This window comes from Varroa jacobsoni, unplaced genomic scaffold (genome assembly GCF_002532875.2).
Source record: "Varroa jacobsoni isolate VJ856 unplaced genomic scaffold, vjacob_1.0 contig00107, whole genome shotgun sequence".
NCBI classification, from domain to species: domain Eukaryota; kingdom Metazoa; phylum Arthropoda; class Arachnida; order Mesostigmata; family Varroidae; genus Varroa; species Varroa jacobsoni.
In genome coordinates, this window is record NW_019214409.1 from 193,029 (window position 1) to 211,278 (window position 18,250).

Below are 18,250 nucleotides of genomic sequence, written 5' to 3' on the forward strand. Positions count from 1 at the left end.
CAGCAGCCGTAGGGGCGAGTCGAACCTTAGTTCTAACGTCTTCATCCATCTCACTTAGCTATACTATTCTCGAGGCTAAAGCAAAACTGCCGGCGACATCGGCAGCGATCGTCACGACTGAGAGGAACCGACAGTTCTGTTGCCTCAGAGGGTAGAAGTGGAACACGTCATCCATAGCGTTTTCATGGACGCCAAGTGCGGCCTCATCGTACTTATTTCTATTTTTCCTGTTGTATATTTCTTTTCACAGATTTTCAGTAAAGTGGTAAACAGGGTTGAGAGGATATAATGGCGTGTCGCTGGTACGAGTACCAAGTAAGGCTAGAGCTCCAGCACGCGTGCAGCATTCGCAGGTTTTTCCTGTAATTGCCTTCTCTAGCTCTCCGCGACATCGTACAACTTAGATTTTTTTACAGCATCAGCGCGCTGGTTGTTTTCTGCCTGCCTAAAATTGACATCTGGTAGCTAGCTACCTATTGATTAATAGAATCCCCATCTAATCGCATGGCTGAAAACGCTACGGAAGCCGAATAATGGTCCTTAGCGGCAACTGTGTTATATTTCACAGCACTTCTAAACTGTAAACGGGAACACAGGAGTACTGGCAATGACTGCGGGCCTTTTATTGCTAAACATAAGAGAAAAGGAAGCACAGGATACGTTCGCTGTAGGGTTATCCATTTAGTTGATATATCCTTCGCCCTGACTCTAACATGAAATTCGCCCTTCAAACCCTTCAATAAATTGGTGGAGGACCGCTTGAATAGGATTAGGAAAAGAACAAGGTTTGCTGAGAAGTTCTACACTATAAAGTTAGGTCACAAGTTAACCTTGCCTAAGCACCCGAGCGCCTGTGGAGAACCGTTTTTAGATGCAGGACAATGAACCCCGATTCTAATATCAGAAGTGTGGTAAAAGCTTTTTTGTTACGGATAAAACTTCTCAGCCATAATGGGCAAGCAATTAGAATAAGCTAAAATAAGTGACTTATCCCTTAGCAACAACTAACCAGTTAATAATAACGATCCATTCTAAAATCGATGAACCAATCACATTTGAAGATTTTTTCAGTGTACTCGAATTCGGGGTTAGTGTAATTCGAAGGGAAAAACTTTTGTAATTATCAATCGAAGTGAACGTTTTCTTAATTTCACAACTATTATAGGCACAATGTAGGCAGTGTGAATTCTGCGACCCTATCTTACGATGCTGTAAATGGTGATTGATGATCGTAAATCCGTATTGATATCTACATCTTAACTTGGATATATGATGATAATCGTTCTCAGAAATCGTTGCTCTGGCTGTATTTGAATAGGACCAAGCAATTATCAGTCGGTGAGGCGCGATGGGTGAACATCTAGTGCATGCGTGTTCAAGACCCTCTGTCTGTCAGCTGCCCCATCCTACGTCTCTAGTATCGAACTGGTCGATTTGTCGTTGAATCGCCGGTGTCCACGTCACCAAAGAAGGTCCACTGTTGTGGCCGCTTCTGCGCCTTCAGCTGCATCTTGCACTTCCTTAGCGTCACGAGCGAACGGACACGATGCTGCTGCTGCCTGCCTCTACTGGCTGGCCGTTTTCCTTTCGGTTCGCAAGAGTCCGGAGCACCGGATGGCTTGACCGACGCGGAAAAGAACCGAGGCTTACCCCATAATAGTACCGCTGTTTCGATTGTGGCGAATTACGAGGCTGCTCGCTGGCACACGTCCTGGCTGGCACGCTGATTCACAGAAAGCTGCTCGTCATCGCTCGTACAGCGAATGAAGCGGAGTATAACTCAAAGCTAATAGTTAGTACATCGTGAACGGTGAGCCTGATTCGCGACTAATGAAGAAATCCACCTGCAGGTGAATACGTGAGACCAGAAAGGAAGATGTAGGAAAAGAACAGAAGATCAGAGCAAAAACGAATCGAGAAAGCAAATAAGGGAGAGGACGTCAATACGAAAACGTCCGTCGACTGTCCCACGTCACGAGAGCTGCTGCGCGTAGTAAAGACAGCGAAGCAATAGGGTTAATGACAAAACGGAACCGTCGATCGGTCACATCTTACGCCCAGTAGATCGCTTCACGCTGCCTGCTGTTGTGGCTGTGTTATTGTTTTTAAAGTACAAGTTACCAAAGCAATTGCAAAACTTGAAACAGATCTTTGTGGACATTGTAGGGTTAGATAAACCCGCTGTTGCTTTGGTCTACGTCAGCAGTGCTGACATCATAGCGTATCCAAGCGATGCCGACGGACCCCCTCTTTGTACCAAAACCGTAGTGACTACCATCGTTGGTCAGCCGTATATGCACCTTTTTTTTTTTTTTTAAACTAAGAAAATAGATCACATACACCAGATAGCATATGTATGCTATATACGCACTTAATGCGTACGTGCATACGAATGGCCTGTAAAGATAAATATTGTGAGAGGTTGCCATCGATGTGAGCGCGTGCCGTACGCTGTCTTCAAACTTTGATAAAGAAGACGTTGCGAATGATCGATGGCAAGCACAAGGGCGGTGCTAACCGAAGGAACAAGAAGCAAAGAAATGCCGCTGCGACAAAAACGGAACAAGATTAATGTCAGCTAGTCAATCTTTTGAGGATTTAATGAACTTTCTGTTCTGTTCTGTTCTGTTCGTTGTTCAATCACGAACTGGGAAGAGAAAAGTGTCGAGAGAAGGAAGGGGGGGGGGGGGGGTATGAAGGCGAAATTTCAAATCGGAGCTAGTAAAAAATTTACGGCATACATTAGATATAGTAGAGGCAATGCCCCACAATGTCAGGATGAATAAATGCTTCCCATAACGGTGATCATAGGTAATCCCGCATATGACTGTTATTCCCAGTGTTATGCATATAGGTGTCGTTGTTGGCGAGGCTCGCTTCGTTCAAGCAGACGAACAATGAAAATTCGTGGACGCGATCCGGGAAAAAACAAAGTATGATTCGGGTATAGGATACAGCTGGTGGTAAAGTATGTATGGACTTACTGTGCTCCATAATGATCTATACACACACATATATATAGGTGATTCGGAGACTACGAGGAGGAACACCAGCCCGTTCTTACATCGTGCTGCCTGCTCATCGGTTCTCCTTTAAGCTCTGTTCGTTGCATGCTCGTAATATTGGTTGGCCCAGCCTGTGTTTCATACTGGGGTACATTGTTTGTCTGCTACTGCTAGCGGTGGACGATCGTAAAAACAAGAATTCATCAGCCATCTACGATTAGAAATCAAACACGGGAGTTATTACCGCCACGAAAGCCGGCTGGCTGAATCCAGCGGATTCGTATTTATGATCCCCTGTTATCGGTGTCTAGTGATCCACACATGATAAATACAGAAGATAAGTGACTTGTTTGATATTGGTCATTGAATTATTTGAAACTGTGGAACGGTTCAAGTTTTCGTCAGTTATTGGGCGTGTCGCTGGGTCATAAACGTCCGAAAGAACGAGAGAACGCGTGTAACTCATATCAATCAATGGAATAACTCATATAAATGAATGATTACTAGTCTCGCTGCTGATATTGACCTTGATAGATATAGAATTAATGAAAAGACAAAGCAGTGAAACCACCATGTTCCAATGAAGTTCAATTGAAATATTGCAACGGATGATAACCACCGAACTTGTCAAGCGTCTTCTTTTCTTGATCTCCACACTTTCACATCGATCATATTGACAACAATAATAAATCCCATTAGAAACAATTAACACTCTCCGTGTCGCTTATTACCGTGTCACACTGTAATTATGTTACAGTAACCAATTTATACTGACAAGAGATTGAGGCGAGCGAATATCGATGCCCAACGTTCGATTTTTGCGTAGCAACTTGATTGTGTTCCTGTTAATACGTGAATAACTCCTACCGGGTAAACAACTCGCGAGAAACGGTTCTTTCGAACTATTATTTCAATGGCAGCTTCAAAGAGCGACGACGAAGAATTCCGCAGACGCCCGCGGCGATTAGATAAAAGCTAGCTGGGTAACGCCAGGTGATATGTAAATCTAGGTGAGTTTAGCCATTATGACACAACCTGTACGAAGACGTAACAGCTTTTCAAAAGGAACGCTTACGACCGTTCGCGATTACTGCAGGCCAATTTTTTCCACAGTCTCCATAACTCGCAGTTGAAATACATGGTTATAGTGTACTCACGAGAAGCTGGATCGACAATATATATGTGTAATGGATTGAGGTTGTGGTCGTTAAGATGACTGAACCTATGGTTGCTGATGACAGGACGGAATAATGCTTGTGACAATACACTATGACCAATGTCGTCAAAACGGGCAAGTCATTTTCGTGGGGACGCTGAGGCGGCTGGGCAGCCACAGCGTCTTAGAGGGACAACCATTGTTCCCACGATTTGAAAGATCATAAACCTTGCACTGGCTGGCATCAAGAGATATACTATCAACGAAACGAAAGGCGTTCTCCGTGTAGCCTTTTAAGCCAGTTTTGGGTGCAAGCTTTTGTCGCATCGCCCTAGACCTCGACACAGCTTAAGATACCGCAAATATAATTGAATCGTATTGCGGTAACTTTTGTTCAGCTATAATAACTGACCAGTTAATTATCGGCAGTCTGTGATTTGCCAAAGGCATGTTATTGCAATGGCTATTTGTTTCATGTCGTCTTACCTTTGGCAATAGCAATCCTTACGCCTTGCCACAATAGACGGAAGGTCCAATTGAATATAACGAAGTGCTATAGAATAATGTAGCTATGAAAATGTCTTTGTTGCCTACATATATTGTTATGCTGATGTTTTGATACACTCCTTTGTTATGTTGACATAACGGTGGACGGATCTATTACGATTAAAATCTATGTGTATACAAACGGTACAAGTTACCTGAAAGTAGCAAGATGCTCGACGAGATAAGCTGGCCCGTGGCTGTTACCGGCTGCTTCATCGTTCGAATCACTCTGCTGATCTGAAGAGTAGCCATTCGAGTACCGTGATGCCGTCATGGCACTGGACTCCTTTGGAGGAGCCATCCTGGCGGGGCCTGACGCTCCTCCAAGACCTCCTCCACACGCGTCGCCGTTCACGCTACCGCTCTCGTACACTTCGTAATCACTGAAAAACAAAAACGGCTCATTATGCACAGATAAACAGGCGTATATTGACTACCTTTTTCGCCCTAATGTATTTGTTCGAGGTAAGCGGTGAGTGTGTCTGAATCATCGCAACCAGCAGTGCTGCGGCTGTTGCTCTCAGAAAACCGGCCACTTTTCAAGTGTCTGATACCACTAGATAACGGGATCGACTTAGAACAAGAGAATATTTGTCAATTCAGTGAAGCTTGCCGATATGCTGATAACGGTTAAATTGCACCGGTTTTAACCGGTTAGAATAAAAAACGGCTGACCAAGAGGCAGCTCTATAATCTTTCATGACTAGCTGGCTCCTAGCAGTACAATATTTAGGGTGTAGCTCTGTATTGCTATGTACGAGAACGTTTATGGGTTTAGATGATACTAGGCAGCAGATGGACAATAGATAATATTTTTAATAAGTTATTATAATGTGTGAACGGAGCTTATATAAAGTTCAAAAAATGATGAGGTAACAGTTAATTGTCTAGTTCCGTTTGCACAGCACCATAATACACAAATCCATGTTAAGAGTATGAAACGTTCTATAAACGCGATGCACTTGATATAAATGGAAAATCTGTCGTCACACAGTTAGTCAATTAACGCTTTTCATTTGTGAATCATTTTGATCTTACTACCGCCGCCACTACATGAGGCAAATGCTCAAGTGATGGCAGATAAATGACTTCATGATGGAAACACATGAGCTACGAGTAACCGCACTGAGTCAGTCACTCACTCATCACGGTGACCAGCTCAGCTTAAACGCGGGGTAGCTGAATGTAGAACATCGAATTCACCACTTGGCACTATCGTAATGCCTTCTCACGTTGACACGCCCGTAAGACGAGGCTGTAGTGGCCCTATCCATTATCCGTATTGCTGTTAGGTAGGCGGTACCTCTTGACAGCGCGGCTACTGCTATGGCAGTAATTCGCGCGGCTACCGACAGCGGCCCGAGTTGTAAAATACCTTAGAGTTCAGTTAATAACCGAACAGACGATTGGATGCCTATAACCTAAGGTTTGAATGGAGAAAATGGCAGCGTTCGAGAGAAACGATCGCGCCGTAGTTGCAGCGTGAATTTAGAGATAGGGTAAATCTCCCGCCATGTTCGAGTGCGGCAGTGATTACAGATCGTGAGATAACTAAAAATAGAAAATACTGCTGTCAAATCTGTTTTGTTTTTTTTTTTTGTGACGAATTGAGTAATGTAAAAAATGACGCACGGGGGCTTAGTCATGTCATATATAAACCTGCAGTTCAATCTTACAACACCTAACAGATACTAAAATATTATAGCCATCAATTAATTCACTGTTAAATAGCAAACAAGTATGTGATCGACGCAATATTACAGGACTTTGCCCAATCAGAAGTTCATCGAACAAAGCCATTTATCCTGTATGAGTAAATTCATTTACCTTCACTAATTTTCCTTCCAGAATTCATTTCCGTAAAAGGTTGCTAGCTTTTCTCGATGATAACTGCGAACATCATACCTCTCTACAACGGCCTCCATAGTGGAAATGAAGTAGTTAATTGCAATTTCACGTGACACTGTAGCTAACTTCGGTCTGATTGACCGAGGAAGCTATGGGCGTACTCTACAAAATTCTGGGGCGAAGTTCACCTAAATAATATCTACATATACAACGAGACATTCTTCTAGAACTGATTGGGTCTACATGTCAGTAAAGCACGATCACACTGTAGTAGATTCATTTCTACCAGTCTCAATAACAAGTTGGGGTGTTGCATCTATAATCGTGCCGGTATACTACCACAACTAATATTTGACAAGTTCAATAAAATCGAATACTTCATCATATCGTATTAGTTTCACGACTTCCGTAGAGAAGCCGAGAATTACGGTACGTTTAAAATGGCTCTAAAACTCACGGTTTTAATAGCTATGTATCGCTACAAGTAATGTTTCATTGACAATTGTTTCTAAGCGCATGTAGCTCGAGTTAGCATATCCAAATCACCAAACTGATCCCTAGGTACCTGTTCGTTTGCTTGCTAACTTGTCCACCGATCAATCTTTATGGAACGGGCAGGCTTACGTTTCACGTCTTTGAACGCCTGTTTCTGTTTGCCACTAGATAGCTTTGAAATCGTAGATTATTAACAGTAGCAGCACCATAACAGTGCCTGCAACAAGTGATGTTTACAGACGACCGACGTTTCTACTGTTGTAAGCGTACGTGTCGTCAGTTTATCATTTGCTGGCGACTGATGTCGAAATTCGTACCATTGCATTCCTACAAGCGATGCAACGACTTCAGACAGCCACGGCTGGCTTGAATAAGAGCTAATTATCCGGCGGTGGTTAGTGCTACAATACGATTTTTCGCCATTTCACTCGTTTATTGTTTGTTAACGAATAAGCGTCGATACCCTGGGCCCGATCCGTCATTAGGTCTGTTCCGTTTCGCAATGTCGACAGCCTCTGCGCGGTCCTCCTGTTTCACTGTCGTGTAACGAGGAACGCAGGTGCTGCCTTAACTGAGTTGCTGGAGTACGAGAACGGCCAAAATGTTCAAGAGTCTATACTATTATATGGTGATTATTACGTAAGAAAAAATTGCGTTTGGTGCATACATAGGAGGGGGGAAGGGGGCACGTTGGACATGTTAAGCTTACTTCAAAGGGGTATGAACCTGTTATATTTGTCTCCATCAGACCTGAACGTGCTAGTAAACAGCAAATTTTTACGATGATTTGCGACTTATAAATAACAGGTATAGTGCATCAATTAGACGTAAAAGAGCACGTAGTCAAGTGTTGTTTTTACTCAATAGCGTTAATGCTTTGTTATCACTGACATTGAACTGACGAGGACTGATTTATATTACCAAACTTCATATCGGGTCATTAGGTCTATATAGACGCAGATAAAGCTGTCTAGAAGCTATTTGCAAAACTGTGTGGAGTTGTTGCACTCCAGTTGATAATCTGTGTAAATTCTGTTCAGTAATGGAGGCCGGGCAAATGTAGAATAAACTCGGGGCATACTACCCACGTTATCTTATGCATACATCCATTTCACGAGCACGTGACTGTAGGCACGATTCCCATATTTCTATTTTGCGCTTTCGGTTGTTCCAGTGCTTTATTACGTGAAACAACTTGTTTACCTGGACGTGAACAAAGTATCGAAGTGCTAATGCGTTATAGTTTTGAACTACATTGTAGGTCCTGCTATAGCGACGGTACAAAAGCCTCGGTGATCATAGGTAACGCAAAGAGCACAGTCAAGCCTACCTAAACTGTACATATAGAAGCTATAGGCGTATGCAAACTATGCGGCACAGTTTACGCTCTTCTTGTTCCCTTTGTAGGATCCGACTTGAAAGGAACGTCACCGCAAGAGATCGTCCCTTTCGGATATTCGCTGGATCGACTACTCTTTGTCTTCGAGTAGGGTAGCTGGCGTCGTTCCTGTCTTCGCTTGGTGTTGTTAATGCTTACCGTGTCGCACATCGAAGGTCCAGGACTACTGCACCGCACGGCGTTGCGTTACTCGAGGTAGCGTTCGTCGTGCGCGAAAAAGAGTTCCGGGCCCTAATAATTCTGCTGGGAGTTCGTTAGTCAGAAAATATATAAGCACCAGCAGCTGTAGCCGCGATAGTACCAACTGCATAAATCTCCACTGATCCCTATTTCTGAGAAGTCTAGCGAATCAGTCACAGCAACGCTATATGATATCGTTATCATCCATTTCAAACAACACAATGCGGATGCCCTCCCCGCTACGAATCTATAACCGATGGGTTGTTTTAGAGCCCATCGAAACCCGACGGCAATAGAGCTGTCGGGTCCGGTCGGGCCTAGCTACCGGTCGAGCTCGACAGGTTCGGTGCTGTACAATGTTTTCAGACAAAAACGTGAAAGCTCCTTGGAAAGTTTTCCGAAAATTTCATCCGCGCCAGTGGTTGCGGTACAGGAGGGGGGTTTGCCAATAAATTCGTGAGTTCCATTGCACATTCACTCGGTAGCCGCTCTCGTAGCTCAAGCGGGCGGGTTGCCAAAGAAAACGACGGAAGGAGAAAAAGGGAGACCATTCGCCCTTTGCGGAACCTAAAAAACCTAGGGAACCTTATTTATCGTTCTAATGCTATCACTGCTACGTGGATTAGCTGCTTCTTGCCTCGGCTTCACTTACTCGTGCTTATCCGCTTGTATCTGTGTGTTCAACCTTATAGAATTATGAATTGACAAATCGCAGCTCGCTGCGACAATGAGGCTAAAACGTGTTGCAATGTGACAGTTGAAAACAATGCACCTAGTCTTGAAATGTGGACTAGTATCCTTGTTAGGTTTACTTTACGAGCGAAGTTGCCTTCACGAAAAAAAAGTATATATATTATGGCACAGTAACTAAACGAATAGTGTCAGTACAGGCTTCATCATGTATTATATATGTAGCGTTGCTGCTATCGTCGGCAAGTTTCTTTCGCCAAGGCCACAACTCAAACGCATGAAACGAACGAGCAAGTAACTAGTACTCTCGAGTGGCTCATTTGCGAAGAGAGGTTCATTTCTCCTCATTTAGTGCGCCGAAAACCTTTTTGCTGCTCCTGTTTGGTTCCTGGCTTTCGGACTGGAGCGTTCGTTTGAACTCCACCTAGCCCGCCTTCCTTCCATTTTTGAGGCACAAATGGGCTCTGCAGTTTCTTTGTTGAATGTCGACCGAACCCTATTCCGAATCTTCTTTCATCACTTTCTCTTACATATCAAACGAGCGAAGGGGCGATTGGAGAGGACCCCCGCATTTTCACATCCTGCGCTCTTAATATCTCCTTTTGTGGGAGGTTCTCGCGTAACGACGGCCACTAAGATCTCTTTACAGACATCGCTTGCCCACTGTCATCACTCGGGAATCTGCTTTACCACTAGAGACAAAGGCCGTCTCTAGCGCACATAATTGGGTCATTTTAGAGAGCGTTGATAGCAGTCCATATACACAATACACCAATACACTGGAAACAGGACTTGAAGATAGGGGAGGAATATGAAAAAAAAATAGCAGAACTAGAGCGTTCAAATTCTTTCCTTATAAGTACGTGACGGTTTATAGTGGCCTGGCAAAATACGTGTGGCACTGAGTCAGAGTAACGCTGTCGTATCTCGTCGTATAGAGCCAAGGACACAACCACTCGACTTTTGTAATTGCGCTCTAACTTCATCTAACAAATCACTGCGTTGCCCCACGGCTTTTGCACAAACTGTTGAAAGAGTCCAAGGAACGGCAAACCGGTTGACACCTCTCAGTTACGATATGGGAACTCGAATCGAAGCACCATGTTCCTATGGCTTACTCAGGCATAAACAGACGACCGGGCCTATCATTTGAGTTCTACGCGTAGCTGTTTCCCACCTTCACATGTATACGTGAAAGTGGCCATTTTTGCGATGAACACTTCCCATTTTTCGTAAAAAAGGCTTTGCGGTATCGATGGTCCATGTTCAGATGATTTTTTTCGCCACGTCATAGTAAATGGCGCATCCACGTATCGATAGGAACAGCAATAATAATATAATAATAAGCGATAATAAGATAATTCGAAATAACAGTGTTCAAAAATGAACCTTACAATCGTCGAAATACCAAGTGTAGTATAACGCAAAATAACAAAGGCCTAAACATGTGAGATGCTCTATGGGCCTAGGTGAGATAAATGTAAGTGAAATCATTTCCATTAATTACCATAGCTAAAATAATAAAGCCAGATTCCGTTGCAGACATCAACACTAGCTTGTAACGCATCAGGTTCCTTTTGTTATTTTTATCATTTATTTATTTGTATTATTATTAATTAATTGATATTATATAATCTTGGAAATGTGCTGATTGCCTATGAGGTTCTACCTATTACTTGGCTGTATCCACTTTGCTCGCATACCCCACAAACGGACTAACGGAAACCAATCATCTTCTCGTCAAAGCTTGTGACTCCCTTAGAAACGAAGCCAATTAAACCAGCGTATCTAGCAACACTCAAAAAGTCGTCTGCCTGTTCCGTCTTTCTGTCGTTGTTCTCGAGAGTAGACAGGGCTCCTGAGAGGAACGCTTAATGCGCGCAGGCATCGGTCACCATTTGAAGCTTCATTTTGTTAAACTGCCTTTTCGGTCTCCCCTTGCAGAAGAATAAGACCGAAGTGCGACAGTGGTTTCCGTTTCATCTATCACGTTCGTCTGTAGAACCTGTACTGCGCACGAATAGATTTCATTGGAATTCCATCAGACAGCTAACGCACAATCCAGGCGTGCAATGTCGACAGTTTTTTTGCGTAAGGTTTGTCCAGTATAATCCTCTATGTTTCGAGTTTTATGTTCTGTATCGCCGTTAGACGTTCCATCAGACGGTTGGCTCCCAGCACGAAACGAAGCTTAACGGTCTATACTCGAGTTTGAACCCGGATTTCAACGTGTCCCTGAGATTATCAGGAAAATACGTTACACACTAAACTATCCCGGAAACTACGCTTCCAGAAAATCATTTTTTTCCTCTCTATTCTATTGTACTATATTTAATGTTAGCGCAACGATTGGTATGCCTGCCTGGGGAGCGTATGCGCATGAGAATAATTTCCTTCCTTAAAAAGTTATCACTATATATATATATAATATATATGTATGTATAACATATTGAAGCGCTTGTAACAAATTGTTACATGTATCCGAAGGTTTTACTCGCTCGGTATTGAATCATCACGGATTTAAGTCGTGCCGAAATCATCTGGGAGTAGACTTGTGACAAGACTGGTTCCACTTCATTACTCGCAAAAAGCACGCCCCGATGTGAAGTACTATATATGATATTAGCTTTTACACCGGTATTCGGTCGTTTGCATCAGTGGAGTATGTCCCTCAGTGACGAAGAGATATGCAAGACGTATTCACGGTTACAGTCGCCATCTTAACCCGTATTTTGTTATTATGGTTACTTATACCATGCAAATGTTATTTGATGCGTGAGAATGGGTACTTGATTTCCACACGATTACGATGGTTGCTACTACCGTAAGGGACTAAAAAAGTTTTTCGACCCCTAGCGCGAGTTAAACACACGCCGGAACTAGTACTGCCAGTGTATAGAGGGCGCTACTAACTGGGCCATTCCGCCCGACGAAATGGGTATTTAGAGGGTCCGCAATAGTGATTATTTACGAATTTCTCGTAAAGCACCACAAGTTCTGTTCTCATCAGGAAAAATTCTATAAAAATTTAAGTGTTAGATTGCTCAAACAAAAGGGCTTACCTGTGCAGTTCTCCTGCGCGTCTTCCACCAGCAATTTTTACTTAACAATTATGCTTTAGATTTAATTCAGAGAAGTTCGGCCTGCAATTTTATATGAAGGGCAGTTAACACGTTGTGGCCTAATATTAAATACCGTAAAATTGGTCTATTATTATTCCTGTTCCCCAATTGAATTCCGCCTGTCGGTCTGTCAGCTATCCGCCAATCGGATATAAAAAAGCATCATTTACATCAATTCGCAGTGGGAGCGCCAAATAGGGAAAGCTCAACAAAGCCAACATAGTTTCCCTAACGCTGATACGATCAATGACACGCTCCGCGGGAAGACCTACGCATCCATTTCTGAAACATGTATTTTTTTTTGGAAAAGTGTCGAGCAGAAATGCTGGTTGACCATAAGTACCAGGCACACGACTGCTGCCGCTCGCGGTCAACGCTAATACGCTGAACAGAAGATCATATCAGAGTTCAACAACAGCTGCCAAATTCTGTGGCTTGCCTGTACGACGATTGACGTCAATGTGTGGCAAAATAAGCAAAGTTATTTCCAGTACACTTTGGGCACCCAGCAGATTCGCTTATACTAATTTTATTCGCTTTTCACTGCAAAAATACGCCTACTTCCTTTAACTTGCACTTACATCAAATTATATAGCAATTAATAAAAATTCGCGTACAATTTGTCGATTAGCTGTGGACATGTCCAGCCAGGTAATTATGTACAATATTTAATTTATCGACGTTAAAAACAGAGGAAAATTAAAATCATTAGAAAGGCCGAAATTAATGGGACAATGACCGTGGGGTGGGTTCCGCTTTAAGGAAAAGAACAAGAAAGCAGGTGGAATGTACCCGTTTTTCTTTGTTTTCCATTTCCTTCCATATTAAAAACAATCAGTGTGTTGGTACTGTTTTGTTTTTCTCCGGGAACCATTGCAACTAGGCCCGTTGCTACCGTTATTATTGCTTCTGCTCTAATACAGTTGACCCCTCTTTGATAGCATTTGTTTGGTGCTTGGCCGCCCACCTGTTTGGGCGTCAGCCTGTGCTAGCCTGGCTGTCACGAACGTAGCACAGTTCCTTCGTCTTAGCTCGTTACCGCTTCCGCTGTTTTAATGATGACAACAGCGTGTTTAATGACTACTAACACTGGCCTCGAGAGCCGATAAAACAGTGTCAGCATTCGAGCATGCACATATCTCTCATTCGTTCGTTCAGTCGTCGTACCGCTTACGAGGAACACGCGCTGCTACTAACAAAAGGTCAAGAAAGAGGAAGGAAGTTGCATTTACGTGAGGATGCCGTAGTCGATATCATTTCTGTAGACGATTTTGCCGATTTGGGACCGTCCTGTATTCGTTACTAATACTATCACGAAACTCCCAAGGCACGAGTCCCGTTGATCATAGGAGGTTCCTCCCCCCATTTCTCTCCTTTAGCGCTCCCGTCGTATCATTTCGCCGATGCTAGTGCTGGGATTTTTTCTGTTACCGCTATAATACGATTATCACCGAGTCTACTAGTAGCTGATTTTTGCCTCGGTGCCTAACATCTCGCGTCACCTTCGACAGGTGCTGAGAACAAATGGCAGGCAGGAACAGTCAGCCGTTCAGAAAACTACATATAGTAGCAATTCTTGTAGCGATAGTGCAGACATCATTCTTTCTATTTCTATTACATATTGTTGCATTATGTGACCAGTAGTAGCGTTTGTCAGCTGCGCCTCATTCTAGTGTTGAAGTCAGTCCTGTCTTGGTTTTCCTTTTCTTATTATCACTTTTCATATACGCAAAGGCATCATCCATTGGTACGTACGAAACGTTTTTATTGTTATTGGAAATGTTGCTGGAAAATGATTGCGCACTGGTGCTATTGGAAAAATATCATATGTTGTCGACGCTGGTTGTACAACGTTTTTCCAGCTGACACCGCCGATGCTGCAGCTGATGCCTTGCCACTATGTGTGCTGCTGTCGATTGCCGATAAAGAAAAACGCTATTTCTACTTCTCTACGTTTCTGGTCGCTTTGTTGCTGTTTTTGTTTTTGTTGTTGCTGTTGCCCGTACCGTTGTTGCTCTTTAGACGTTGTTCGATGATGACACTTAGTGTCTGTCTGACTGAAGAAAGCAAGTTGACAAAAGAGAAAAGAATCTTTAAGAGAAGAACTAGTAGAGGCAGTAGTTGTAGTAGAAGTTGAAAGGGTTGACGAAGACAAGAAGTCGAAGAGGAGCAAAATGAAGAGAGAACGAGACGAGAATCGCAGAGAAGAACTTCAGAAGGCACGATTCCCGAATGCTGCTACGACAACAACCTGTGACCTGTCCGCGTTGTCGAGTGTCTGCATGCATGCGTGCGTGCGTGCGTGTGCCACTGCGAAGGAAAATGATCTACGGTATATCGCCCTCGTTGTCTACCGAGCGAGCACGACATCAACAAAAACAGCGTTGAACGATCACAGTCACAGTCACACAAAGAACCGTCTGCTCCCAACAATCATTTACATGGCCGAATAGACATGCTTTTCTCGACCCGTCTGCACTCCTCGTGATGATGATCGCCCAACGAAACATCGTCCGTGGCAGTGTATCGCACCGAATCAAGTAAGTGGCTATCTTCACTGCGGGACCGCGTCGTATCATACACAGCTTCCTGTATTTATCACGCCGCTAGTGACGCTGCAGTGCTGTGGCTATTTCGACTTGTGGCGTTTAGTATGAACGTAGGATTAGATCCCATCGTGACCAATCGATATTATTTTTATGTGTAGGTATGGCCGTATAAATGTTTACATCAATACCAAATTTATGCATGATGTGAGGCAACAGGTAGGGCAAGGTGGTCCAAGACGAGGCCAAAACCGAAACGAAAATAACAATTACGTAAAAACACTGCAATGGTAGTAATAGTACTAATGACAATAATAACTGAAACTATGAAATGCTACCGAGTGTGTACTGTGCCAATGTTTCTTCAGTAGCGATTGCAATATAACAGCGAGCACTGGTAACGAATAATAAATTTATCTATCTATTTCAGTAACGATGCTTACTGTTTACCTATTGCAATATTCAATACAAGGCTCTATAAACATATCTGGCGTGGCATACATTAGAGGAATAACTTATTTGTACGTTGTACGACTAGCTCTGTTAGCAAACGCTACTTCAATATCCCGAATAGAATAGCAGTAAGGTCCGAATCACCTGGATGCCTATTTTAGGCCGGAACCTATAAAGGGTGCCTCCATTTTATTCGTTCCAAAAATCTAGGAGTTTGTTTAATTTAGGAGGCTTGTTTATCTAGCATCTAGAATTTCTAGTCTAGTAGATTTAAACGGCGTACGGAAAATTACGTTTGCGAAATTTGACAACAAGCAGGAAGATCATAACCACACTTCGCATATTGCTTTACGATTTGTCACCGATCGCCCAATAGGCTGGAGAAGTATTTTCATGTCATTTCAACTCTTTACTAGCAGTCTCGTGTTTAGCGGTTGCCTTCTTGTAAAATAAGGGTAACAGATACAAAGGTGACTATTACAATCTCTACAGAGACCGTACTGTTATTTTTTTCTATGCTTAGTTGCAAAGGAGTGGTAATCGCGCTTATAAGACAATGCAGACCACAACAGGCCTTACAACAAATCACAGTATTTTTGCCACTCTCATCATCGTCTGCAAAAGCAGCGTCAATTTTACCAAAGCAGCGCCAGAAACGACAGCAAATTGACTGAATTGAAGGCCAGCAGCGGTAGCACTAACCACCGTAGAGAAACCTCAATTTCACTTCATTTTGGACGCCTCGGGTCTCAACCCCCTGGAAAGGCGGCATTTCTCGCTGCTCGTTTTCGTCGCGAGTAGCGATCAAGCAATGGCTCTTCAGCGCCTGCAGTGGCTCTTAACGAGCGCTCTTCTGCATGCAGAGACAGCGACCGCTAGCAAAGGAAGGAGTTGTTTTCGTGATGAGACGAAACCAGCACGACGGTTAGCTATAGCTCCAGTCGGTAAGCCAGAGTTGGTAACTACTACCACCAGCATCATCAAATAAACAGAGAACCTGCCAACGCAAGGCGCTGAATTTTTATCTGCCTGCCTTCGAGCAATTGCCCGGGCCTCAACCGGCACCATGACCAATGGCCATTTAGAACACAGCTTGCCTCATCGTGTGGAAATCATCGCCATCGTCGCCAACAAACGCAGCTACTACTGCTGCTGCTGCTGCTACCTTAAGCGGCCGGCTTTTTTTTACAACGAGCAACCATACACAGGAAAATAGCTGCCCACTATTTCTTTTGGCATCGTCGTCGTCTTCGGAGCTTCTTTTTGCGACCATTGCTGGTAATAGCCCCAACAACGAACTGCTGATGATGTCGGATGGCTCTACAGCAACGGTAGCAGCAGCAGCAGCAGCAGCAGCAGCGGTAGCTGCCACAGCAACTCGTGCTGCATTTTCGGACGTAAGTCCATTCTATTGACTAAAAATATGTTCCTCAATCTGACGAGGTATTCGCCAGAAATGTGGCTCGCTGATCCTTTTTTGGTAGTGTCGAAAAGAGCTTAAAAAAATCATAATTACAACAAAGAAACAACATACCTTTCGTTATCTATTCGGACTTTATTTGTACATATACAACCGACCATCTTATCGAGCTACCAATACGTGATATTTTAGCTAGGATCTCCGACTTCCATATCCGCTCACGTTGATTAGTTGGCTAACCGACCCTAGGTACAGTATCCTAGGTCAAAAACATATGCTGTATAAACTTCTATCCTACTTGCAATCTATAATACACCAGAAGAACGTTAATGGATCACTATTTCAAACGGCCAATAACAACTTCATAGAAAAAAATCTACAACCAGCATCAGATTGTTTCTAGTAGCTATGTTTTGAACATAAAAGGTGAGTCTTCTTCGAATGTCTTCGCTCTAGCTAACGAATTGTTGTCCAGTCTGCTAGAACCACATGAGGACGTATCAATCAAACAGTGATCGGTATGTCTGTAGCCAATCCGAATATGCTAGGTATTAGAGAATCTAAATGAGCCTCTATCTGTCTATATGACACAAGAAAATACACGCCGTTAGCAAATGGCAACTTATTGATCGTTTGTTAACTTCATAACACGGTAAAAGTATGACGGAAAAATGACGGATATAGAAAAGAATGAGAAATGTTCCAGATCCTTAAGATGGACGTATCGCTATATCTGCATGCTCACGACCATTGTATAAATATTCGTTCTTAACGAAGCAGAAGTTAGAGACGTTTCCTTTCTGAACGCCAACTGTCTGCCTATTTTCGCGGCTGTTGTTGTCATCGATGATACCGATTCCGGAGAGCGAAGTCTTTTTTACGTAGTAACGCGCCTAGCCTTCTATTAGCTAAGTTCAAACGACAGCTGCAGTGTTGCGTTCAACCTTCCGGCTTTATATCCGAGTATATTACGGCGCTTTTTCCATCCGATGTGGTTAATAAATTCCCTGTACCTATTGTCTAAATCCATTGTATAAATGAATTCAGGTCTCAATCGTACGGACGTACTCAGTAGATATCGACATCCGCGGAAGCCTTCAAGTGACGCCGGGTTTCGTGCAGCGGTGAAATCCATTTTCAGCCGTTGACAGTAATCGTCAAAAATCGCTGACGCCCTGTTTAGAAATAGGCGAAAACAATAACAACTGCTTTCGCTTGCAGAAGACGATTATATCTTCGTCTGCGTTGATGTCCTTTCTCACTGAAATTCTATAGACGATGCCAAGCTCATAGTTATGGCATTTGTCACGGTAGAAAGCATAGCGGTGTGGCGGCGCCATATTCTGGGCCTGTACTCTCTGAGACGAGAAAATTCTGACACTGATAATGA

At 43.3% G+C, this 18,250-nt stretch overlaps 1 protein-coding gene across 7 annotated transcripts in view; it reads right to left on the bottom strand.

Moving 5' to 3' along the window:
• Window positions 1-18,250, bottom strand: part of LOC111270751 (uncharacterized) — an 83,918-nt gene that overhangs the window by 43,339 nt on the left and 22,329 nt on the right. For 5 of the 7 annotated variants that reach the window (XM_086972615.1, XM_022851136.2, XM_022851135.2 and 2 more), the window contains exon 3: window positions 4,863-5,090. In XM_086972615.1, the coding sequence (XP_086828741.1) occupies window positions 4,863-5,090 (228 nt within the window). Of the gene's footprint in view, window positions 1-4,862; window positions 5,091-5,615; window positions 5,745-5,849; window positions 5,989-18,250 lie in introns of those variants that run through there. The other 2 variants (XM_022851138.2, XM_022851140.2) reach the window with 2 other exon arrangements.